This window comes from Falco rusticolus, chromosome 9 (genome assembly GCF_015220075.1).
Source record: "Falco rusticolus isolate bFalRus1 chromosome 9, bFalRus1.pri, whole genome shotgun sequence".
In the NCBI taxonomy this organism is placed as follows: domain Eukaryota; kingdom Metazoa; phylum Chordata; class Aves; order Falconiformes; family Falconidae; genus Falco; species Falco rusticolus.
The window spans coordinates 29563098-29589961 of record NC_051195.1 but is presented as its reverse complement, the minus strand read 5'-3'; the positions used below and the strand labels follow the sequence as shown (position 1 = coordinate 29589961).

The following is a 26864-nucleotide window of genomic DNA, read 5'->3' as shown; positions in this document are numbered from 1 at the left end:
TTCTTGTAATATAGTTACAAGAATAATTGAATAGCTTAAAATACGGCTTCCCTTCAGCTTGTGGTTACTGCCCACTCGGCTCAGCCAGTGACTGTGAATGCTTCTAGCCTGTTTTAATTCAAAATCGGGCAAGCCCATTTTAATCACCAGTGGAGCAGCTGGTACCAGCCCCTGTCAGGAGGAGGATGCTGGTCTTGTTTGAAACTGTTCCCTATATTTCTGCAGTGGGAAGATATATTTCCCTATATTTCAGAGTTCAAGGGGTGGGTCTTACAGTTCCTTTTTCCAACTGATTTTTGTGTTTTTGTCAAATAATTCCCTATCTTAGGCCACTCAATGTGTACTAAAGATGCTTTTGTAAGTGAAAAGCTTTTTGTCTCTGAGTCTGAAAGTTGTGCAGATGTCTCAAGTATTAATGCAATCGGGAGTCAGGAAGGTAGAGAGTCTGCTGCATCCTGGCCCAGCACTTAGCAAGCAATATCAGCATTCCCATTTGGCTGTGGTCCAACCACCGTGCCTCTCTGTCTTTGTTTTGAAGAATCAATGTAGATTGACTTGAGTCCAGGAGAGGATTTTGTCAGTCAGCTTTCAAGTAGTGAACACTGAGGCCAGTCCCTTGTTTGTGGAGCTGACAGTACAAAAGTGAGTGTTTGATGCGTGGCTTGCTCAGTGGATGGGGATAGAGGCTGTTGAGATTTTTCAGAGATCAGGCTGTAAATGAAGTTGTTCTGTTGGGTCACTCATCTGATTTACACACAAGCTGTTTCTATTGAAGCACCTGGGGCCTTTTGTTCATGCTTGTGAATAAGCCTCTTTCAGTCACCACCAGTAATTTAGCGTCTCTGCTTCCTTCAATAGGTAAAAGGCAAGTACAGGAATGAGATTTTCTCCCACTCTGTGTGGAACTTCACACTTATTTTTTAAAATTGGTAACAGAACTGTATCAGTGATACAAATTTTATTATATACTGAGGCAGATTCGGAAGTTACTTAAGGTGTTGGTAATTTTTTACCACATACTTCCTAATTCTGGAATAATACTAAGCAGTGGGAATGCATGGGTGAGTAATGATATCTGTTGGAGGTACAGAGAGTTCTGCAGAATAGATCTCCAATGTTTTCCTTTGCTATCGTGGCAGTTTTAGAGGAAGACATTTCATTATGTTGTAAGTACCCTGGCACAATGGAGTGCCCTACCTGCAGTTTGTGGTGACTCTGACTTGAGCCATAATCTCACATAAACTTTAAAGCAACGTAAGCTTGCTTTTCCACTGATAAGAGTGGTCCTAATTTTTCCTGCCTCTGTGTCTTTCCATGCTTCGGTCAGTACAAGTATTTAAAGTAACTTCTTTTATGTTGTCAATCAATTTTAATGGTAATTAGTTCTTTGAGTTCATTATCACAGTATGAAAACTTGAGCCAGCACAAGGGATGGGAAGGCTTGAGAAGAGGGAATAAATGATTGGGGTAAGACTTTGATAAGTCTGTATGGGGGGAAAAAAAAATTACCCTGTATTTATTTTGTATTATATTATGAATCATGGGGTGGGTAATGGTAAGCAGCTGATGCTTACCTTGTGAATTTGCTCTGCATCATCAAAGGTACCATCCTGTAGTTAATCTCCCTTGTTACTGTGATGTTCTTGGAGAGTAATAAACAACTTTGATTTAAGTAATTGTATTATTAAATTGGTGAAATGCTTGACTATAGATGTCCACTTCATGTATATGTGTTTTTTTCAAGGCCGATTGTCACAACAGCTTTTAATAGCTGCAGTGATACATATTGTATTACAAAGAAAAGATTGCTGGCATTTGGAAGGTTTTTGTATGTGGGAGTGTTTTTATAGGAGGTTAGGATGGCAGACAGAATTATGGCTCAGATTTTTGTGGCTCATTATACTACGGCTGTGATATTTTATTTTTTTTTTGTCTTTGGGAGGGGCATTATTTACAAATGCATGTGATATGAAGTACTCAAGTTCTTGAGTTTTGGTACTTTTGTGAAGTCAAGACTTTTTTTTAAAAAAAACCAAAACACCAAAAGTGAGGTGAGGAATTTATTTTGAGGTATCATAAACTTCTAATGAACACATTTGTATAGGTTATGTTCCCCAGCAATTTGTAATAGTGTTTCTGGAACAGCAGTGTAAATTGCAACAAAGTACAGCAAAGAATGTGGTGACAGACAGGGTTAATCTCTCAGTGCCTGTCTGTACAGTACTAGGTTATGGATGTTGGTGATCACCTTTCTGCTCATTCAAGGATGGGTTATATACCTCTTACATACTAATTTAGTGCTAGATTGTATGAGGTTTTCTAGCCCTCTTAAGAGCAGCAAGAAACAGTGGCTCAAAAGGCAGCTGTCATTTCATACCCATTCCAGCTGCCCTTTCCACTCAGATTTCCTCCCATCCCCCTTTAAAAAAAGGGGGAGGGGGGGGAGAGATAGGATTGCAAAAAAGAGTATGACTGTTTGAAATCTCTAATGTTTAATCTGTCATATCCTACAGTTTTCTTAGCTATCTGCCAGTTTAAAATATACTTGTTTTTTCCTGCCTTGCCAGTAATTAGACAAATGCGGCAGTGCTTATGGCATCAAAACCTCTGTGGCCCATAGAGCAATTTCTATCATAATATATCCCTAAATTTAATAGTAGTGGTGTAAAATTAACAAGCAACTCACTATGTTTCAGGGGTAATGGCTTTAATTATCAAAATGGCTAGTATTTTCCTTGATTGGCTGCTTTGGCTCCTCTTTTGTGTTTCTGTTTGGAGGAACAGAATCAATTTGTTATAATAATTGTATTTTATTTAACAAATAACAAGGCAAGCAGAAACATGGAACTCCTATAAAGTGTCACCAAGTTCCTGTTCACCTTGGCTTGCAGGTTTTCCTTTTATCCCCTTTACAGACAAAACCCAAACCTTTTCTTTCCCTGCCAGTATTAAATTTAAAGTTGTCATTTCCTTTTCTGCTTTCCTTGCAAAATTGCTTGCTTTGTGTTGTGCCTGGAGCACGGCTGTGCATGAAGAAGAGGTCTGATTAATTGGAAAGAAACTTTTTGTTACTGGAAAAGCTTGCACATTGGTGTGTGGATCAGAAATTTACTTTCTTGATCCATAGTGCCTTTTTCTTGCTACTGTGACATCTGTAAAGCTTCTGTCAGGGAATAGACTCATCACTAGTTTGTGTTCTCTTAAAGATGTCTCAGTCTTTAAGGCCAGGTGCAGTTGTGTTGATGCCATTTGGCTAAGCCTTGAAAGTTCCTGTAATCTGTGCCATCCTGTCTCATACAGTCCCATCTCATAGTTGTCCTTTCTCTGCAGTGCTCTATGCCCAGATCTCTGTGGCTGGGCTGCTCCAGCCTGGCGGACAGCATGCCCTCACTGCGATGCCTGTATAACCCAGGGACTGGCGCACTCCCAGCTTTCCAGGTACTTTCTGTCTCTCTCCGCTCCTTTTCTTTCCATCTGTGTATGTGTACATCTCCTTCTTTACTTGCTTGCTTGACCTCCATTTATTCTACTTCATCCTGCCTCGCCTATGTCATGCAGATCTCTGGTATTTAAACCCATCTTGTGTAGATTCAGGGCAGCTCAGTGCTGGGGCATTTACATTACCTCAATATAATATAATTATTTTGTCAAAATTGGCTTGGTACCATCATCTTTTCCATTGGCTTTCAATTGTGTCAAAAATATACCACTTAATTGTATTTGGCAAACAGTATCCATCACACAGTCTCCAATCTGGCTATTCATGCAGTGATTCCCCTTCTATCTAAATTTTGTCTGCCACTTAGAGGACTGAGGGGGTGGGTTCATTGCCATAGTGATAACTGATGCCAGCATTTGTTTACTTCAGGTTTGTTAGCAGTAGTCTGGACATCTTGATCACAGAAAATTATTGTACGAGTAAGCTGTCAATCAAAAGGCAAATAAAGGAAACTTATTTTTTTCTTTGGTCTCTGAATTTGTTAGATCTAAGCTTTGCTCTGTCGTGAGACAGGTTTCTGCCAAACAGACTGTTCAGGTGCTTCGGGTGGCCAGGGAGTCTTACAAAATGCACACACTCTTCTGTGGGGAGAGAGAGAGAGAGGCAGCTATTGGGTGAGCATCTAGAAACCTAGACAAGGCTCTGAAGATCATTGCAAGCATTTTACGATGACATGTGCATGTAAACAGCAGAGACCGGGCAGCAGAGATGTTATTTTTATATTGGATACTCTCTCTGAGATGTGTGAGCTTAAGTGACTGAGGAACCTTAGGAGTGTCTCTATAGAGTGTGTTTATTGGGGCTCATGGTAGCATGAACGTTTACTTCAAGGTTTATGCTGCTGGATTACGCTACTGCTGACCAAACCTGTGGCAGAGAGTTTTGTTCACCAGCATCTTGCAAAACCAGATGTAATGAATAAGCTATAATCTTTCTGAAATTTTCAGTCAGTTTGGTTAAAGTTAATTATCTGCCTCTAAAGGACAGCATGCAAAGATTATTTTGAATTTGACTTCCTGCTTCGAGGGCTAGGAGAGTACTGTGGAAATAATCCTATCAGTCTTGGGAGGTTTAAGTGTCTTGCATCATTTTGCTGCAACTCTTTTTGCTGACCCAGCAGTAGCGCTGATGGGCTCTGGAAGGTGTCCTGCCAGGCCTCCTTTGCTGAAGCAAGCTTTTAGTGGAGCTTTCTGTGGGGGAGGAGGAAGACGATTTTTTATTAGTCTAAGAGGACTCTGGAGACAACAGGCAGAGTTTAGACTCCTACTTCTAATCCTGATTTGCATAATTTGACTAAATCGGATGGGCCTCATTTTTTGGGCTTTCAGCTGTTGAATAAATCTCAGCGCTCTTTAAGCTCAGGTTTTAGAAAACCTTAGCAGGAAAACAGTTTTTAAACTCAAACTGGGACTCCTTTTTTTTTTACTTGAAATATTTTTGATTACTCTGAATAAGCATATATTACAAAGGGGAAGGGAAATTAGCCTCTTTTAGCTCAGTGTGTTCTTGCCAATGATAGACATGAACAATAACTTTTCTGCTAATGCAGTGCATTGATGTCTGGGGTCAAATGAATCAGCTGCACAACCATTCAGTGTGTACTGCCTTCTTGGGAGAGTAGTAGGACTTTTGATGTTTACATTCCTGCAGATTTTGGGACATTTCCATGTGTGTTTAGTGACCATGGGAATTGGGGAAGTCTGCCCCATTTGCCATCTAAAATGGGATACTGGTACTCTTCACTGTCTGCTATGTTGAAGAATGCATTTAGTGCCAATTGAGAGAGAAACTAAACTGCCAGCAACAGCTTCTGCAGCAGCGAGTCATCCATATTTCAGTCCATTTTTGTCAATGGGCTTTGATCCCCATTAACTTGAATGGTTTGAAGAAATTTCCCCTCTCTGAGGCATGGCTTCTGCATTTTCCATTGCAGAAGTCTGCATGCGGAGTGGTTTGGAGCCTGCTTGAAGCTGTGATGTTGCAATATTTCATCGTTCTTTAATGCTTTTTTTTGGTATCAAATCTTCAGGAAAGCATTGAAGACTTCCTTGCAGCCCAGCAAATTTTCTCATATTATTTTCTTTTTTCTGTAGCAAGCTTGAAGTAACTGGAGAAGCATATCAATGTTCTTTGCTTGTGGCAAAAGAGAAGATGCCATCTGGAAGGCTACTTAGTCACTGCTGAATTTGTTTAGTTATTTACATGCTTACCTTCAGATGCTCAGGCAGAAATGTGGAAAGAGGCTCTTTTTGAATAGCTCGGTTAAATCCCTGCTGACTCCTCATGGGAAACATTGGCAGATATTTGATTTAGAGGTGATTCTGTTAATATGTCCAATAACTTAATTTTTCTTCTTTGTGTGTTTTTATTATTGGAGATACTTGTGTGAAAACAGGATCTTCTGGTTCATCAGCTCTGTTTGGCAGTCCTCCCACAGTGGGAAAGGTTTTAGGGCTAAACCCCTGAATGAGTGAATAAAGAGCTAGAAACGGTGGTTCTTAACAACTTTTATCTCAAACAGCTTTGCAACTGATAGTCTATTGTGTAACTGAATTTCATAGAGGTCATGTTGGAGGATGACAGCAAATTGGAACATGAACTCCTATTAAGGCACTGTGGGAAGGGGTCAAAGAGGGTATTTTGACAAGAGAAGGCGGCCAGCCATTCCATTTTCAGTGGCTTGGGTGCCAAATTTTACTGTTCTACAAAGCAACTGAAAACTAGGTTGCATGTAGATTCTCTTAATAATAAAAAAAACAAATTTATGCAGAATATATTATTTTTGTTAGAAATACCTGCTTTGGAACTTTCCAGATGTGGCCAACAGGTGTCTGCTTTCATGACATTTTTTATTTGAATATACTTAGCCTTTTAGAATATTTTTCCGTGCAGGCTCACAAAGCTTTATTTATGTTGCTTTTAGTAGTTGCAGTTCTTTGAAAATTCTGATTTACAATTACACCTATCAAATATGCCAAGGAGATGATTGTATTAATCCTTCCAGGTTTGCAGAAGACCATAGTATTTAATTTATTTCTGTAAGCTACTGTATAAACAAGGAGACTTAAGGAGCAATTTAAAAATCTTGCTAAAGGTTATGTACCAGCGTAATCACAGAGAACAGTCCAGCTCTTCTTTTTTACCTAATTGACACCCATCACAAATACCAGCTCCAGTTTAGATTGTAAACTTTATGGGACGAGAGTCATGCTTTTACTACTTTGTCTGGACTGTAGGCACAAGTAAAAAAGGAAAGAATTGTCTTGTCAGCTTTATTTTGCCAGAGCTGAATCTCTACTTCTGTAAAAGACTCTAGTAGTCAGAGGAGGATTAACTTTTGTGGCAGAGGTAGCAGCATCTTGTTGAATACAGAGATATCTCTCAGGAATGCCAGAAATTCACATTTTGCTTTACTTGAAGTGAAGAAGGTCTTGATTATAAAGAACTACATGTCAGGGTTTGTCAGATGAGGGGGACTAACTTCTGCTTGGTTTTGCAGAAGCAAGGGGTGTCATCTTTAGTCTGGACAGAAAGCTGTGTCCTGCTTGAGAAAAGCATGGGCATGCTGTGCTAGGCAAATGGAAGTGAACAGGAGCACCCCTGGTGTTGTGCAGTGTGGATATGATGTACGCCTCCCCTTTCTTTGGACTGAGATTGCTTTTGGAAACAGGTGAGAGCATGAAAGTTGTAAATGGGCTGTGTAGTCATGGAAGCCTGTTGCACCCGTAAGGAAGAGACAAACTAAATTCTCAAATTTTTTTTTGTTCATATTTTTGTGATAGGAAGTGGAAGCTTTGTTGAAGTAGCATTGTCAGTAAATTGTTAGAAAAATTCCTTCAACCTGTTCTTACATTTTTGCCTTAAAAGTCGGCATTTTATTGTCAGGAAATACAGTGTTAATGTGACTAGTAGTATGTTATTTATGGTTATACAGGAGGTTAAAGCTAAAGTCTCAGGGTGGGCAAACTGCATGCTCAGAAATGCATTTGTAGGAAATTGTTTGGCTTTGGAGCCAATGCTTGCTGGTGTGCGTAGTGCTGTCTCTAACTGGGAGAGAGATGGGGTGTCCAGTCAACAAACTCCGTTGGTGTGGAGATGTGGCTGTCCTCGACCAAGCCTGGGTTGTATTCCCCGCTCATGCTCTGCCAGTGGCCATGTGAAATCTGCCTGTGGGCTGTTTATGGTGCGCCTCAAATGGAATCATAATTTTGGTGACTAATAGCCAGAGCATGTGGCTGCAGCACCCCCCGGCTGGTGGCAGGCTCTCCCCTGGTTATGAATGTCGTTAGGTGGCCCCCAACTGTTTACAAGACAGCAGAGGTGAGATCTTTGATTGACAAGTCAGAAATGCATTAGATCATTCCCTCTGCCAGTCTCTGGTTCATGCTGTTAAAAATGTCAGCCTCTCCAAGTTTGAATGGCAGCCCGAGGGCCTCAGAAGCTTTTTGTTTTCTGAGATGGAAACACAAATTGGATGTGTGCCTGAGCGCTTCATCCTGGGCTGTAATTTCATCTTTTAGCTAAGAACCACAAGGTACATGAGCAAAGCACCCTGTAAACAATAATACTGGGGAAAAAAATAAACAAGGTCGTGTTTCTGGTACGTTGATCCACTGGTGTCCTGACCTCTATCACGTTGAACATCTCCACTCTGATTGCTGTTCCCTTTGGCATTACAATGAGAGGAGAGAGACTGACACGGGAGGCAAAGATTTAAAGTTGCAGTGTTGTTGCACATTCCTTGTATTGGCTATGAAATATTGAACTGCCACAATGTGACACCTGGTTTTTTAAGCAAAGTTTCTTGTTGGAGGTGTTCGGCAGCAGTTGCTCCTGTTTCTCCTCATCTTACCACCTGGCAGGAGCAATTATAAAGGCATGAGAGGGGACATGAGAAGGAGCAGAAATGAAGCCAAATTAATTGTATAAATTTTGCACTTGACTCCAGTCCCTGTCTGTGGTTCAGACTTTTGGGAGCTATGCTGTAGGATGACCATGAGGGTTATCCTAGCTGGGGATTTATTTTTTTTTTTAAATAAAGTAAATGCCCAGTGACTACAGAACAGCTTTGTTAGGCATATTTAGTGTTTATCCCCCTTTAAATCTAATGGCCTTTTCTGGCTGGTGGCATAACCTGTGCTGTTGCTTGGTGATGCTGGGAAGCCCACTGTACTCTGAGAGTCCCCAGCTTGTGCTGTAATAATCACAGCTCTCAGGTAAGATGCTTCCTTCCTTTCAGGTGGCAAAGAAGTCCTTCTCTGTGGATCAGTGGAGATGGTTTGGGGTTTTTTTGGTAGAATGATTTAAATTTGGTGTTTATTCTGCACCTGTACTGATCGTCAGAAGTTGCACATGCTTTTTATTAGTTCTTCAGTCTGAGTATCAAGAAGTATGACAGCATCTGTCACTGAGAAACACCACCCCACTATGCCCTGCATGATGATTAATTTAAACTGCATTCTAGCTAAAAGCCCTCCCCCCCCCCCCCCCTTAGCCTCTGCATTAATGATCTCATTACTATGAAATGTGCTCTTCCTGGTAAGGAGAGGGCAAGGTCTTTAGCACACTGGCATTAGTTTGGCTGGTTAGTTTAAAAAAAAATATACAAAACTCATCCGAGTTTTCTTTCCTCCCTTGTTAGAAGTCAGAAAGGTGTATCAAGCCGTAGTGACAAATGGCATATGCAGCGCCACACCGAAGGCGTACAGGTATTTTTAAAGCTAGCTCCAGTTCCTCAGGATTGTGAACATCTGCTTGGAGGTATTGTAGAGCTCCACAACGCACTAATTGAATTACTCTTTTTCTGGAGTTGCAGGCTGTGCTAATTGAATTAGAATCAGGCAGTGCGGGTGCGCGCACGCGCTCAGCGCGCACGTGCGCGGGGGCGGGGCGGGGCGGCGGGCGCGGGCATCCCGCGTACTGTGCTGCCCTCCGACGGCCGCGGCCGGTACTGCGGGCCGGCTGCCGCCCCTTGCTGCATGCCTTGCGTTTCCTAATGGCACTTCTGTGACTTTTCCCTGGGCTTCCGAAGTCTAATCTTAATCGTTTTTGCTTTATATGGAGAAAGGAGGCATCGGGCATACCTCGCTGCGGTCCCCTTGCAGCAGTTATAAATGTTTGTGTGCCGCGCACCGGCGTAGTCCGCTATAAATCACTTGACTGGGTTATCGCTTTGAGTGTGGTGGCTAGGTGGGCAGTGTTTCTGAGGGAGCCAGTTGCACAAGATCAGGTTTGCCTGTTTCTGCAGAACTGGTAAAGAGCTAATACCACATTAATTTGAAAATTAAAATATGGAATTTTACCACAGATTTGGAGAAGTCGTGAAGTACTTTATCATCCAGCATGTAAGCCAACATTAGAATTCAGTGACTCCTGGCAAATATAACATGTGGAGGTAGTTCGGAATAACTTTAAAGGCATACATGGATATGGAGAACAAAATGAATTATTTCTTCTTTGAAATCAGATTTGTGTGACCACGTGCAAATTTCAGGAAGACCAACCCCAAACACTCAGAGTAGAAATGCACTTGCTAAATCTTGAAATTCATAGCTTGAAGAGATACTTTGCTGTACTGTCAGGTGGATTTCTTTTTATTTCCTCTGCTTTCTATTGGCTACTAATCATATAGTGCACAAAAATAGTCAGATATTCTCTATCCTGTATTCTTTCTTCTGTAGGCAGTGAAATGACTCAGTTTTCCATACAATTCCAGCCATTTCCACTCAGCTTTCTGTATGTTTGGTAGATCATCCTCATAAACTGTATCAGAGATAAGATGGTATTTATTTTGCTTCAGTGGTTTTTCCTTTGGTTTTGCTACTTTTCAAATAGATGAAAATAATTTACTAGAATGCTCTGCAAACTAAGTAAAATTAAACTATGCTTGTCAAAATACATAACCAGTACTCCATGATGTGCGTGATTCTTTTTTATTATGTTTGTAGACTTGCCCTGTGTCTGGTGATGTTAAACAGGGCTTCTAATTGGCACTGAGAATTAGCAAAGTGCTGCTATACACAGAACTTGGGAATTTTCAGTTTCATTGAAATTTGTTTAACAACCTGCTGCCCCAAAAATAGAATGCAGATTTTTTTTTTAAAATGTATGAAATAGATTTGTGTTGCTTTTAGAGGAGAATTCCCAAACAAATTTATCCATTAAATTTGTTTTGATTTTACTTACTTTTGTAGTTTTTTTCTCTTTTGCATATTTATATTTATATTTTTATATAAATAAAGTATTAAAAACAATAACATCAGATTGTCAGCCTTCTTGACTCCCTTTCCTAGTAGTCCGGTAGACTGCTTCTAGCAGCCATTGCTAATGAAATATCCAAGTAACTCATTGGTTTTGCCCAAATGTTAATTTGGGGTTCATGTTTAGTTCTTAACTGACTGAATATAATTTGGTACCATTGTGGAATTTTCTAAATTGTGCCTGTATATCGTAAGATCAACCATCCGCTTTTTGCCAATCTTCTACAAAAATCATTGTGATTTATTCTCTCAAAATACAACCATATATCCAGCAAACAAAGGAAGCAACTCTTCGTTCAGCCAATAAAGCTGCATACATTTTTACTCTTTCAGGAATATGCCTTGCTCTTCTATCACATACTCAGAGTAATAAGCTGTGCAGCAACCTTTTGATGTAGGTAATAACATTTGACCTTGCAAGAGAGTATGCTCCCTTGTGCAAATGAAGACAACTAAAACATTGATGTTTTGTGATGTTCTTAATTAAAAAAAATAATAATAATTGGCGTGTAGCATAGGACACCTACATACAGTGCCTTCTTTTGGTAGAAGTCAGAAGTGAAGATGGTCATGTTGGGGGGATTGGCGTTATCACCTTTAAAATAACGTGAGGGTGAGTTCTGTGCTGCCTTAATAAGCTGTAAGTGGGAAAGAATCCATTCTATCCAGTGTATAAAGTGCTTTTAAAAACAATCTATTTCTAGAACCTAAATTGTCCTGGGACCAGCTCTTGATATAAAAATTCATAGAAACCTGTTTTTCTGAGTGTGGTAACTTCTTGCCATAGTGCTGTAGTGTTAGAATTCACATTGGCCAGGTTGTTCTGTAAATTAAACAGTGACAGCTTCCCTCGGGGGAACAGCCAATGTATTTATGATGATGTGCTGATTACACAAAATACACTGCAAGCAGAAAACAGCTGCAGAGAACAAACCTCTTAAAAGAATACAATTACAAATAGCACCCTCAGTATTTCTAGTGGTGAAAGTAAAATACAGCATGCTAATGCAGGCTTCTAGTTTGCTTCCAAAGAAGACAAGAGATCTATGAAGAAGAGGCTGAAGTATGGTTGGATGCACACGCAGTGCCAATATGGAGTGGCATATAATCGCTTTCTGAAGGTGAAGGGCAAGAACATACCTCAGGCCTGCTTTTTAGCTGTCCTTGTTTCTTGAAATTTCTGTGATTGTAGTTCCAGCAGCACTGGCCAGTGGGCCATCGGGGCTCTCTGGTTTTTGGCATTTTGACCACTGTGGTTCATTCCCTCTGCCCTGGTTAAAAACTGAGATGTGGTGAGTTGACTAATAAATAGTTTGTGCTACCAGTCTGACTGTTATGAAACAGTTTGTAGGAGCTGGGGGGGGGGGGGCAGGGAAGAGAGAAAGTGTCCCTGGTTCAAAACTGATCTTTCTTCTGCTGCTAATTGTTTGTTTTGATGGAACTTTTAGAAATAAATCTGAATTGTTTTTTTCCTGGACTGCAGTGTTTCAATTTTAAAAGGTCCTTGATGTTTATGTGTATGGCAAAGACTTGTACAGGCCGGTTTAGGATATGGCAATAAAACTTGAAACAAAATGTTACTGGACTGGAATTGCTTTGTGTTCTGTGGCTGTATGCAAGAGAAAAGTTTAGAGAGAAAACTAAGTTAAAGAGAAAAGATGGTGGTAAGAAGTGCTACAGTGGGATTTTGTGTAAGGGGTTGTCGAAAATTAGGAGAATGTGGTGGTGGCAGCTCCCACAGCTGCTAATGCCTCACTTTGCAGGGCTTGAAAACAACAAAATCTCCAAAACTCCAAAGCACAATCTTTTTATGTCTGAGATGGGCTGTCACACTTTAATCGTTAAAATGCAACACTTTACTTATGGCTATGTCATGTATGTATATGGGAGAGTTCAAGTACCAAGAATGCCCTTTCCATCCACTTTTTGATAGTCATTGATAGGTAAGTACAAAGCCTTTTAAAAGTCTGGGATTTCTTGTGTTTGGTGTCTTTGTTATGTTCCAAGACCAGTATCAATAAAACATGTTTCAGATACTGGGCAAGAAATCATCTGCTTAAAACTAAGAAATGTTGCCCTTTCAACATACAGATCTGATTTAAAGCAGATGAGGAATGACATTGGCACTCTAATTTGGAAGGACTTAAATTCACTTGCTTACGAAGAAGAATCAGGCTTTCCATCTATGGATTGCTGGCATGTACTAATAGACTGTTACTCATCTGTCTGTATTTTCTTTAAATTGTTTTTGAGCCTCCCTGTGTTGTCCTGCTCTGCTGACATGTATCCCATGTGGCAAGAGGGAGTTTTGTATAATCACCCTGCTTTAATCAATAGAATAATTGATAAACCAGATAAGATTTAAACTGATTACCTCCCCGAGTAGAACTCCCTGAGGGCCTTGGACTCTCTTAATTTTGACATGTATGTTGTGTACCCTGTGGATGAAGTGCAGTTTGAATTATCTGTTTTTATTTGCTTAATGACGGGGAGGGTGTTAAAGTCAAATGTTTAATTAACCCAGCAATGGGCTGCGCTGTCACTTACACACACATCCAGCTGATTGAGATATCTCACCGAGAATACTGAATAGGAATGATAATGTGGCACTGAGACGGAAGATTGCTTTTTCAATCCATTTGCTGGGTCACTGCTTTGAATGTCTTATTGGATGAAAGGCATTCAGCCTGGAAAAAAAAAAAAAAGCATTTAAGTACATTTTGTTTTCCTGGCCCCTCTTCACCAAGAAGTTAACTAAAACAGATATGTTGTAGGTTTAATAAGCCATTTATGTTGTAGCAAAAAGCTGCAAATAGTGGATCTCAATAGGCAGTGATCTAGAGCTGTATAATTTTCTATAGGAACAAAAATGTTTGTTTAGCCCCAAGGTATCTGAAGGCAAGAGACTATATATGCCTTTATCTTCCCTTCTTTGATTGCTTGACTACCCACCCCATTTGATGGTCTCCATAGCAGGTACAAGTCTTCTTCCTTACCCGGCAGAATGAGATGTGCAATAACATTTTGTAACTCCTTGCTCTAGTTCAAGAAAATGGTGTTTTGGACTTGGAATTATTTTGTAATAGCAGAACCTAATAGTGAGCTTTTAAATTGAAATGTTACAGGAGGGGCTGTTGTGTTACCATGTTCAAATGTTGTCTAGCCAAATCAGGGGGACCCAGGCATTTGTTTCTTGGGAGGCAGCTGTTAAAAGTCTGCGGTGCTTGCTAGCTGAATGTTATAATGTGTGGTGCCTAATTTGTGATTTTTCCATTCTTTTATTAGAAGATCCTAAAATTTTTTTTGTTTGATGTCATGGAAGGTTGCGACATGTTTAGATTCGCACTCTTTTTTTTTTTTTTTTTTGGTATCTGCAATGAGGTTTTTCAATAGCACTGTATGGAAGTAAACACAACATATATTGGAAATGAACTAAATTTGTCCCATAGTCCAGCGGTAGATGATGCTTCCTGTAAGGAAAGCTGGAAAAAGCTCTGAGGCCTGCCTGTGTGGACAGATTACTACTGTGAGGAACATTGGGGAGGTGGAGCTGTGTCACCCAAACATATGGTAACTCTGTAGGTACTTTGAACCTGTTTTAGATTGAAAACCAAGTTGCCTGGGCTGCAGGATCACCTGGCTTACATTGTCTGAGACATAAAGATACTGGTGCCTCTACGTACTGTGTTGTAGAAAACGTGCTGTGAATTCACACCAATCTAACGCTGCAGTGAGATCACAGAGTGGCCATTTCTTTAAACAAGCGGCCTGCTTTCATTTGCTGTTTTGAGGAGGAACCATGCCTAAACAGTTAACACAGTGTGGGGGATAGAATTTGGGGTTTCTTCCCCCATGCTGTCACTTTGACTTTAGGCAGGCAACTTCTGCTTCATGCCTTTGTTTTGTATCTCCTTCTCCCTTATCCTGCAGTGAAAAACAGGAAGGAAAATACAAGGAAAGCAGAAAAGTACAGTGAGATGAGGACAGTGTGGTTGAAGTAGGTGTTCGGGAATGAGAAAGCCATGGGCTCTAAGGAAGGGGTGTGACGAGAAGTGGAGGTCTTTTTGTCTGCTTGACAGGAAAGCTTGGAATGAGAGGGTTTTTTGGAAAAAATAAAGTCAAAATAATAAGTGTAGGGATGGGAAGGGACGGAGTTTTATAGTGAGACCAGTGAGATGGCATTGGTCCTTTGAGGAAAGTAGTTACAGAAAGTTAGAAAATGCTTCAAGGACATGAAATCTATAGCAAAACTAGCCAATTTTACAACCCATTTCTCAGAGCACTTACAGCTCCTATGCAGATGAAGCTGTAATAAATATTATACAAAGAAACTTAATCTGTATCTAGAGAATTTTAATAAATAAAAAGTTTTTAAAAACTCCCTGGATCCGCTGGCTCTTGCTAATTCTTTGTTAGTGCTAGAAATACGTTTTTGACATCTTTTTTGGATGTTAGCTTATGTTCAGAGCCTGTAAAAGCTGACTTTGTGCTTCCCTCCGTCCCCCTGGGGAAAAAACCCATCTTATTCAAGCATATAACAGCTCTGATAAAAGCAAAGATTCGTGGGTGGGGGAGGGAAGAATCCTGCAAAATGTGAATTAGTGAATAGTTTCAAACTTTAGTACTTTAACACTCTGGGATGAGTGTTGAAAATGCATTTTTGTGGAAGGAATGTAGCAAAATGAAAGCAACAAAGAATTGAGAGCCAAGCCTTGATTGATTCTGTTTCTCTCTAAAAGACTTCTGTTGCATGTGAAATCCCTCTTCCTGAAGTATTCTACAATTTTACAGTTCTGCAGTCTGGCAGAGAAATTTAGCTCAGCTGAAACTGGTTAAAAAAGAATTTGAGCATGAATTTAAAAGATTGGAGAAATCATTAAAGTTGTCCTGAAGAATAGAAAGGTGAGCAGATATGCAGGATCAGTCACTAGTAAGAGACAAACCAAAGCACAGCGATAAGGAGATTCAGAAAGAGTCCTGACACCAGTCTTATATAAATGGCCTGGTTGGATATTTGGAAGTATGCTCATATTAGGTGTATTATAAGGTTAATTGGGTGTTTTCATCCATGCTTTTGGGGAATATGTGCTTTCTGTTCCTTAAAAAGATGTAGATAGCTTTGAACTACTATAAAATCTTGAAGTACAAGATGTACGCCATAAAATCATGCATAGAAAGTGCTAGCTATAAAAGCATATGTATACCTGTGAAGGTGCTGATCAATTTGTGCTATTTAGGAAAAGAAATTCTGAAACAGACCTGGCTGTGAAAAAATGCAAATAATAAAATTCAGCTAGAGGTCCTTGAGGCTTCTTAAGCTCTAACCTTATTATGAGGAATGGGGAAGTCGAACTGCCTAATGCAGATGTCTGTGAGTTACAAAAATAACCAGATGTCCTGATTAGCAGAAGCAAATGTTCTTCCCTTAATCCACGTGAAATTATATTCAAAGGCTCTCCGGATGTAATGCTTGTGTAAATAAGGCACCAACAAACACTGGAATAGAAAGGGCCATTGGCCAACTAGCTTGCAAGGCTTGAAAGCTTGAATATTAAAAACAAATTTACCACTGCTGACTCTCTTAAATTCACAGAACAGAAATGTTAAGCAGGCCTGCTTCCCAGGGAATGTGGAAAGACTGCTCTCATTAGCCATATTCTCTCTCTTTCCCTCCCCTCTTCCCCCACCCCCCCCCCCCCCCCCCCCCATCTCTCTCCCACTCTCATTTGAGAAATGTGTATGAAGTGAAGCTAGCTTTTAAAAATCTCCCTAAATGGCTTGTTCCCAGGATCTGGATTTCTGTTTATTTTTTAACTAAAACTAGACTCATGCTTTTCAAAATGTGACTGTTCATCAGATCTTTGATATTTGTGCTGGCTTTTGGTATTTTAACATTAAATTGAATTTACTGTTCTTCTAGTAATGTTGAGACTCCCCACACCCTTAAATTACCCTTTAATAAGTTAAATAACTTGATAACTCTTCTCGATGTCGTGAAGTTGCATTGTCAAGTTGCATTGCTTTGAAAAGTGTGTATTTTTCTAATGATCGCTTTGAATGAAAAATAAGGAAAAATACAGAGGATCCATTCTACAGGTGTAAAAACCAGAATCTTGTCCTGGTTTTCAGCTGCAAAAAAGGTTGAAACTTTTGTTATGGTGATCATGTGTTAACATAGATGCAGACCAAACTAGGACTTGTGTGAACATGCATGTGTGCATCTGGTTGGAGGGGCGGTGCTGTACTTCTCCATTTTCACTGCTTGTCAGAGCTTCAGTTTTAAGAATTTAGGTTACACTAGGTATATGAGCTGCTCAGGCATGAACTTGAACTTCATTTCTTTAGTCACCTCACAAACGTTCAGGGTGGGGATAGAGAGGTCTCTATCATGGGGAATTTATAAACAGAGGAAAAAAAGCCAGGATTCTGTGCAGCTACCAAAATAATAGTTATGTAAACATGATGCATATGTGCATACCGGTCTGCAAAGCAGGCACTGAACTGGAAGACCAGTTTAGTTTATTCCCTTTCCTTTTCCAGTATCAGTCATTGGAAGACAAGCTGCAGTTTCTTTCCCCTGTCTGTCCGTCATTCTGATGCTTAGCCATAAACCCCTTGCAAAAGTACCATTTAACTTCAAACTTGTAAGAGCTGGGAAACTTGTCTGTGCCTTCATTCTGGGCTGAAGTCACCCCCTTGTGCCTACACATTGCAATTTATGGTGTTCTCTAAAAGGATCTAATCTTGGTGAATGTTCAGAGCAGCAAATGCCAACCAGGAATGGGGTCTGATACTTATCTCTGCATTTTCATTGCTGTGGATCTCCCTGTGTGTTACAGCTGTCATTTTTGTTTTATCTACCAAACAGGCAGAGAATTGACTTCAAACTTGCAGCTTTCATACTTGTTTTTCTTAAAGAACATTACTGATGTTAAGGACAGCTTTTATATGTTGTAGTGACTGGCCAAATAAGCATGAATTTGAATGTTTCAGGCCTCAAAATAGGAGAAAAAGGAGACACTATCCTTAAATGTTTTTACTTGGTGTTAGACCCATTTTTTATTTTAAACGGTAATACTGCTGACATTGGCTATGCCAGGATTCATCCTAGCACTGTTTGAAATGGCTGAGATATTTATAAACTGACAGACAGCATTTATAAAATCAGGATGCTGACAGTCCCTTAACGGTAACAATGGGCTTGGACTCATCTATCACTTACAAAGGTTATTGGAAAGGGAGCGTAAGGCTTATATGTGCCTCTAGTCTTAGACTGGCACTTATTTCCACACATCTCTCTCTCTCTTTTTTTTTTTTCCTTCTTCCTCCACCCCCCTCCCCTTTTCAGTCCATTCTGGCTGACATGGACATTAGAGAATTGCAGCTAATTTCTCCATACCTTTACGCAATGATTCCTTGTCCGGTTTTCTGCAAGAAATTGATGCAAACTAGAAGACAACTAACTTTGTAGCATTTTAGGGCAATACCTCCTCCCTCCTAAATCCCCTTCTCTAAACCAGGGAGGTGTCCTGATTGCTGCGCAGGCTGCTGGCTTGAATTGGGAATGACAAACAGTGTGCATTGACTGACAGACTTAACCTGGGGCTGGGCAGGGGTTAAACAGGCCTTCTGCTTCTTTTTCATATAGCACCAGTCTGCAGGCAGAATGCTGATGTACCTACTTTATTCAGCGGCTCCCTCTTGGTTGAGGCAGTACCCCTCTGCCCTTGGTGAGGAGGACCAAACGCAGCACAGGGACACTTCAAGAAACAAGAAAGAGGATGTCAGTTATTTTCAAGCTCTGATAAAATGCTGCATTCACTGAGTACACCTAGAAGCTTGAGGGTCAGGTCGTATCAACAGTTTGCACTGGGAAAGGGGAAATGCGCTGAAATAATGTGCTAAAGCATCTATTTTAATGTGGCAACAGAAATACTGAGACAGCTACATCTGGCATCCAGTTTGCCCTTGAAACATTTACTCTACTGTAACTGTTTGGACACTGTGTTCCCACTGTATTATTTGCTTAGAGACCTGAAATACCCAAGTAGATTTCCTACGTGTGGTTGGATCTGCTGATACCACTAAAAACACACCCTGCCCAGGCTTGTGTTCAAACTGATGTATACGCATGCAATGGCTAGAGCAAGACTTGATTGGCTTGAGGGGGTCTATTTATCAGGGAACTCGATTAAAATACAGACTGCACATGACACCAAATTTGTAATCATTTTTCCACAGCAAGCAAGCATTTTCTGTATTGGATGCAGGTGTTTAAAGGAATAGTGTGTTTTAAGGGCCAGTGCAGCACAAATTCTGGCCTTTGGGATAGTGACAAGTGTTTTGCCTGCATAAACAATATATTATTTTTTTTACCCCCCCTGAGGTCCGCACACACCTAGCCTCCCTCAAGCTCATCATCTCTGTCAGGTTAATCAATAGGCACCGTATGGCAGAGGGTCAGTAATCAGTGTCATCGTGCCTTTAAATCGTGTTGAAAATTTGCTTAAAGCCTGGGCCAATTAACATCGAGATGATGAATGGATGGGTAGATGGGAAGAGCCTGGCGCTCAGGGGCTTTGTGAGAAGGAGATGCTCAGCTGTTGAGCAGCAGACACCAGCGAATAAAATCAGCCATTCATGTGAGCTCAGTCCACCCACTCTTAATGATAATGTCAATCTAGCAAAATATATACACATTGGAGTTGTCATGAGTTCATAAATCAAAGGAGTTTGTCAAAGGCATTCAGATTAACGAGGCAGCAGCAATAACAAGTCAAATTTGCATAGAGAATTGCCCGAATCTCAGTAAATTATGATCCTGTTTTTCATTTGATTATTTGCTAATGTCTCAAGAGGGAGAATGATTATATTAGCATGCAAAATCTACTCCAGAAGTAGAAATCTGAGGTATAGCAGACCAGCACATGATGACAATTAATCAGTTTCTGCATACTAGCATAAATGTGCAAGGCCCAGAAATGAACTCCTTTTTTTATTATTATTTCTCCTTGCTACTGATCCAAATGGTTCAGCTTGACAGAGACTTTATATTGCTTTAACAGTGTTCTGAATTGTGCCTGCAGGCAAGACATAGTTATGCAGCTATAACCAACCTATCCATCTGCCAACCAGATTGGAATTCTCCTATCCAAGGCTTCCATTAACCCCCACTGACAGCTCCAAACAGGATTAAGAATTTGAAAGCATAAAAAATACTTGTGCTCTTCACATAGACGCACGCTTCTCCCCCACCCCCACCTCTCCACACTTGGAAAAAGGCTGTGCCTGTACTCTTTTTATAATTAGTGCAGGGCAGAACAGCACCGAAGAAAGCGTCCCCCAGTTGGCAGGGCTTTGATTTCCACCACGATGAGCAAGGCGGTACTAAAGGTAGCTCTGCCCAATTGGTAGTCCCTGGGAGTGTATTTCTCTGTGTATTATCTCTCATTCCCAGCAGTGTTTTGCTGGGCTGTGTACACAAAATACTGCATGTCATCGCCTGTCAAACGCTTCAGTCTAGGGATTTCATCTGCTTTGTAGCATGTTGTGTTTAGTGGTGGAGTAGGCTTCATGGGGAGAGTTAAGTAGTAATAATTTCATAGTGGGTCTTTAAGACATCCTGCCATGGAGTTATATTCTCTTAATTACAGGCTGAAGTTTTACATGCAAATCAGATTTGAAAGGATTTCATTACAGACAGTAGCCATTTTAGGAGGAGTGGGCTATGGAGGGCAGAGCCCCTTTACAGGAACCCCCTGCTAGAGAGAAATCATGAAGGTTACAAGAACTGTGAGCTTGGGTTTCCAGGCTTCTCTTCCCAACACTTCCACTGTCATTGTGTGACCTTGGGCGAATAAAAAAATGTATTTTACCTGTCTGTGGAAAGGCCGGGGCGGGGGAGTATTTCTCTCACCAACATTGATCAAATTGTGCTTTGGAGACTTCAGCGCTTCTCCTCTTGTTTTGCTTGTACTTGTTCAGTAGGAGAGACCCCTGCGCAAACACTTTTGGCTAGTCTGGCTTTAGTCTATGAAGGAAGATTTATAGGATTTAAAAATGTTCCCTGATGGAAGGGAGTTTGTATGGCTTTTCAGCTTTCTGTATGCACTGGTTTTCTTCGCTTCTTTCACCCTAACGAATTCCTTCGTTCCTCTACTACACATCAAGTACAGTCGCTGCAGATCTTTTAATATTCCCAGTGAGTACACCCAACTTACCGTCTGGATACCAAATGCTTCTTTCCAGGTCCGTGCCCAAGACGTGTGTTTCAGTAACCACGAGAGGGTGCTCAGAGCGGTTCCTCCCTTTGTCTGCCTCTCTTGTGGCGGAGAGCATGACTGAAGTCCTGCTGAAGCAAACCTTATTCTGACCTCGCACATGTTTATCCCTCCTCCCACCTTGTTCAGCAAGGAGAAATATATAGATGTACCGTTTCAGTCGATTACATTATGCTCTTCCCATGGCCGTGGCTAAGTGTTGCCCTATCAAGTGAAATTCACTTCCATGCAGCTACAGTTAGTCCTGAAATACACAGGGTCTTGTACCTGCACCTGGATTGATAGGTTTCCTATTCCTGAGAAATGAGCGGGAGTTATAAACATCTGTGCTTTTTCTTAAGTGTAATGCTTTCCAGTCATTCTGTCTTCACCAAGCGTAACTTACTTGCCGACAAAAGTGCATGAGCAGCGCTCCTCTTTAATAGTCTGCTATCGGAGCTGCTGTGTTGGTGCTGTAGAATGGTGAGACGCCAAGCTGTGAACCACCATATGCACTTGGCAGTCTTTGTCTGGTCTTTGTTCAGCCAACCTCTTAGCCTTGCCACCTATAAAGATAATGAATGCAAAATGGTCCTCTGCTTGCTCTTAAAATTAGATGCTTAGCTTAAAGAAAAAAGTAGATAACTTGATGCTTTACAGTAACTAGAAATTTCAAAATAAAGGCTGACAGTTCACCAGCAGCACTGATTTTCCTGCTTTTGGGATGTGTTTTGAGGGGGGGATCCTTAATGGCTTTGAAAAGTGAGAAGAATGCAAGATTTCACTGGCGTGGAAAGATTATTTGGAAGGGGAAATTGTTTTGGCACTTATTGTAGAGAAGGGGGTGGATGCTGAAAAAGCATCCAGAAACAGTAAACAACCTCCTCACCACTCAGCCCCCCCCCAAAAATGCATTTCCTGGAAGAGTATAGTAACTCACCTCAGATTATTACATTTCTTGCACTTGATCTTTGTCTCCAAAGCACAGAAATTAAATCCTTACTTGAATTAACTACTTACTGAACCGTATTTCATGAGCAGAAAAGAGCAGCTTTAATGTCTGACCTTTCTTTTTGGAGATAGGTGATTCTAGCTTGTACGTGTTTACGATCACAGTCCTTTCTAAGCTGGATTTAATGTAATAACTTGGTCCTGGCTGAGACCTCATGTGAAAACTTTTAAAAGCTGGCTTCTTACAGCAATTTATCAGGCCTGTTTAGGATTGATTTCCATTACAAAACCCTGGTTACGGCATCCCAGATGTCATGGTTCTTTGCAAGTTTTATACCTTGTTTAAAAAACCAAAAATCCAAAATCACTGGTTGGTCTGCAAGCCTTGATTTACACAGAGTCCTCCTGACGAGTTTATGATATCCCAAGTGGGATATTTTGTTGTTTTGTTCCCCCCTGCCTGTTGTGCGCTGTTTCTCAGCAAACAGCTTCTAACTCTGCCCTACGTCCTGGCAGTACCTTTTCTTCCCCTTCACCAGACCAGCAAACCTGAGCTGCCTAGATGGTGCCTGATCACGCAGCACTGCAGTAGGCACGCGAGCCCGCTACTCTTCTGATGGCTTCCCACAGCCTGTTTGCTTTCTGCTAGCCTTGCTGTGCCACGCTGGCTGTTTGTAGGGCCCAGGTCCTCCTCTGCCAACAGATGCCACTTCTGTCTCCTGAGGTGTTGGGCTGGAAGCTGGCTCTGTGAGAAGCCAGGCAGAGCAGTGTTCAGCGAAGGACAGGTTATTTGCTGGACGAGGCGGGAGAGGTACAGAACGCAAACTTCTGCCTTTAATATACACACTCCTGAGCTCGTCTGTAAGGAACTGGAAAACCACCCCTTTTCCTGGCAGAGCCCTCCCTAAGCAATTTTTCTGTATCTCTTTAAAACCTGTTTAGTTGCTCGCTACTGAATGCGTGGGAATGTGGCCTCAGGCTATGAATACTGTGGTGATCAAACCGATTTTAGATGTGTGTGTGGGATTCCCCCAAAGCTGGCTGTCATTACTCTGTCAACACAGTGGCTGAACTAGTACAAAGGAATGCTGTCTTCCAGAGTAGCTGACTTTGGCGGAGAGGACAGGATTCTCCCCACATGCCCAGCAGTTTTTAACCAAATGTTTGCTTACAGACTGTGCGTGTCTTGAGATTACTGTAGCAGGTCTTTAAAGCAAGTAATAATTGGTTTTAATCATGAGGTTAACAGGACAAAAGTCTTCTGGTGGTCTTTCTTAGTCACGCTTGAAAAGCCCTCATATTTCTTCTTGTCCACCTTCTCTTATCTTACCGATGCTCTCTTCTTGGAGGTGGCAGCTTAAGTTTTAGAACATCAGTCTTTCTAGAAATTGTACATGTATGTAGAGTCAGAGGGCAGAAGTGAAAAGCATAGCCATAATACCATACACTACTTCCACAATTGTTATTTAAGGATCTCCTGACAACCTCTTTCACCAGACTTTAGTTCTATCATAATTTCTCAATGATTTTTGGCAACCAGGCAGCCTTAGTGCAATTAATAGTTGTTAGACTAAAAGCATGGGGATGCAGAGAACAACAGTTATACCCATTAACAACTCTTTATTTTCAACAGGTTTCACCGTTTTAAATAGTTATTCTGGGGTGTTCAGGAGCACTGGTGTTGCCATGCTGATCCAGCCACCATTTCAGCATTTCAAAGTGACCATTATTGGTAGTTTCAGAATAAATCCCCAAAAGCACAGGCTTTTTCAATAGATACCTGCACAGTGGTGCATTGTTATGTTGAGGAGGAGAAATTCTTTCTCTGCCATAACAAGCTGTTTGGCTTAAAAGTACAAGTTAGCCTCCAGTATATGTATGTGTGAAATACTACAGCCTGTGTAGTACAAATATTTTGTTTCTTTTCTCCTCGTAGAGTAATACTAGGGATAAGAACTGAATTAAAGCTTACTTTCTTTCACAGAATTCCTCTGAGAGAGAAGACTGTAATAATGATGAGCCCCCTAGGAAGATCATTCCAGAGAAGAATTCACTTAGACAGGTATGTGATCAGTCTCTTTAAAAATGCAATAAAACTTTCTAGCTATTTGAATCCTTAAATGATTCTGGAAGCTGAAGTCTGCTTTGTGCTCGTGGAAATCCTTTCTTTTCTCCTTTGAAGTCTGAACAAGTCAAATTGTACCTGTGAAAATCAGGCACAGAGATGTAGCTTTCAGGAGAGTTTAAGGACTCTTTCTAAAGAAATCTAGACTTCTGTTTATTGCAGTCAACTGTGACTCTCTAGTTTTACCTTTCTCTAGTTTTACCTTTCTCCAGCTGGTGTTCAACAAGACCTCTTCAGCCTTTCCTTCTGTAATTGTTCTTGTCTTGTTTGTAGTATATTTTGCCTTGCTGCAGATCAAGTCTCAGAGTGTTCTACAACAATTAAGCTTTTTATTGCCTTTGAAGGTAAATTTTCTTGGAGGTGATGTCTAGGTTAATAACCTGAAAAATGACCTGTTCTTGTTTCTTCTACACTCTTACAAAATACTAATGGGTAGAAAGGAGAAAGGGTGGTCTGATAAAACATAATCCCTTTGCCTTTTATATACAGTAAGGCAAATTTTGTAACAGTTTAAAAGAATCACTTTTTTAAATCCCCATGCTTAACAAAGGGAGTCTGGCTTGTGATTTCTGGGGGATTTAAGTTGGTTTTAGTAACTTCAGATCCTTTTTCACCTTGCTCTTTCTCCCCACTGCAACCTTCAGGCAGCAGAAGCAAAAATACATATTGACCTCAGCTGCCCAAGGTTGCAGCTTGGTGTATTAGAGTAAAACCTTGATGAATGTGACTTTTGATGAACTTTCATCAAAACCTTGATGAAAGTGAATATCCCACGCCACACGTTGCAACAGCTAAAGAATTGGCACACTTCCTTCTGCATCTCAGGCAGAGGAATAGGGTGATACTACACTGCCCCATTGCCTTATTTCCCAGAGAAATTGTTGGTCAGAACCATAGTAAAGGAAGAAATGTCTTTGGGACATTTTGGGTTTGGGTGCTCAGAGTTGTTATTTTAGGGGTGGTGGGGCAGCGGGGGTGTTCTGTGTGTTTGGTTTTTGTTGTTTTGGTGGTTTTTTTTTTAATACGGTATTATGTTAGACATGTTTGATTTTGTGGAAGTAGGTGTCATGTGAAGGACTACATATGTCTAAGACCAGGTCCATCTAACAGGGGTAGTCCATGTAAGTCTTTCAGACAAGAAGCAATATGCTAGGATAACGAGTGAGGTCCCAGATATTGCTGAGGAAGATTGCCTTGTAGAATTGGTTAAATATGTTACATCAAACTTTAAATGTTTCTGTCATTCAGCAACCAACAAGAAGAGCTAGAGGAAGAGGGCAAAGCTATGAGGTGTGTACCGTGTATCTTCAGGATAGCCAGCAAGGTCCCCAGCACACCAGAAAACTTTTTTCTTCATCTTAAGAGTTATTGATGGCAAGCCTTCAAGTTCAAGAAGAAAAGGTGTATGTCTTTTCTCCAAGAAAACGTTCATAGTAGGAGATACTAAGTCAAAATGAACAGGAGTTACCTGGTTTATGTGCCTTCTCATTGCACTGAGTCCTCCTCATGATTATGAAACAAGCAGTGTTGTACAGATGAAGAAGCTACAGTTTCTAAACTGTGGCCAGGGAAAAGCTGTCTTTCCCACAGGCCCACAATTCATCACAACCAAAATGACTGTATATCAAGAATACATGTAAAAACCCACTTGTCTTGACCAAACATTTCATATTGGAACACGGACATTGTTTATGTTGAAGATGGTTAGCTGTGTTTCAGGATATTGTTGAGATTTTGTATCAGACTCCATCTTTGTGTTCAGTCCTTACAGTGACAGGTGCAGGACAAAATCCTTGCGTCTTCTGATTGTTATTTTGGGGCCTTTTGCATTGAGAACAATGTTTCTGGATAAGTTCAAGATGTAGTCTTAGTCTTAAAGCAAGTGCTCTTGTCTAGATCATAGGAGGTGGTTGACTGTGATTTAGTGCCTATTATAAAGGTATTTTGGTTCTTTACATAGGCATAAATAAAGCTGTCTAAGCATTTTGGAACCTCAGTTTGCTCCTGTTCACTATTAGGGATGGGCAAGAAGCAGTGGGGATATTTCCAACTCTAGTTGCAGAAATCAGACACATTTGCAGTCATGTGCTTATACACTCAATGAATAGAGTGATACTTACTTGAAAGATTGGCATCTCCTACAGGAGGTATGCACAATGGCTATCCTGTCTTACGTCTATACATACTTTGTAAACCCAAAAAGATCTGACCTGCAAATGCTGTCAAAGCAATAATACACAAAAAGTGCTTTCTGCCTTAGTGGAAAGATGCAATTTGATAAATACTGAGTGGACAGTTTTGTATTTTCTGTCCCTCCCTGAAGACATCAGTGTTAAAATGTCATTATTGGGGAACAATGACCTACGTGCATAGAGGAATTGAATGTGTGTATGTGGTAGGGGAGAAGTCTGTTTACTTAAATGGTTTTTCCAGTGAAGGTGTCCACATATTTAGTACTTTTTGATTAGTTTAAGAAAATTAATGAGATGTATCAGACCAGGGGAAATATGATGTCTTGACACGTTTAGTTGCTAACAAGTTTAAGTAAAGGTGCATTACCTTTTCTTGCCTTGTGTGCTGTGCTGATATGCAGCCTTAGCCATACATATTTTCTCAGGTGGGTATGTGGAGCAGACATACCAGAAAGTGGAAGGCAGTAAGGAGGTGTAATGATTACTTAAACATCTGAAGTTGTAAGCAGGGGCTGATGACACCCATTGCTCAGTGCTAGGGACCTCTTAATAGGAGAAATATCATTCTTCTATTGATTA

General features: G+C 40.7%; 1 protein-coding gene across 5 annotated transcripts in view; it reads left to right on the top strand.

The window, feature by feature from the left end:
• The window catches only part of BTRC (beta-transducin repeat containing E3 ubiquitin protein ligase), a 124019-nt gene that overhangs the window by 24393 nt on the left and 72762 nt on the right, over window positions 1–26864 (top strand). For 2 of the 5 annotated variants that reach the window (XM_037399555.1, XM_037399554.1), the window contains 2 exons: window positions 3331–3438; window positions 23953–24030. The exons of 1 other annotated variant lie outside the window; for it this stretch is intronic. In XM_037399555.1, the coding sequence (XP_037255452.1) occupies window positions 3331–3438; window positions 23953–24030 (186 nt within the window). The remainder of the gene's footprint in view (window positions 1–3330; window positions 3439–23952; window positions 24031–26864) is intronic. 2 more of the 5 variants (XM_037399557.1, XM_037399556.1) reach the window with 1 other exon arrangement.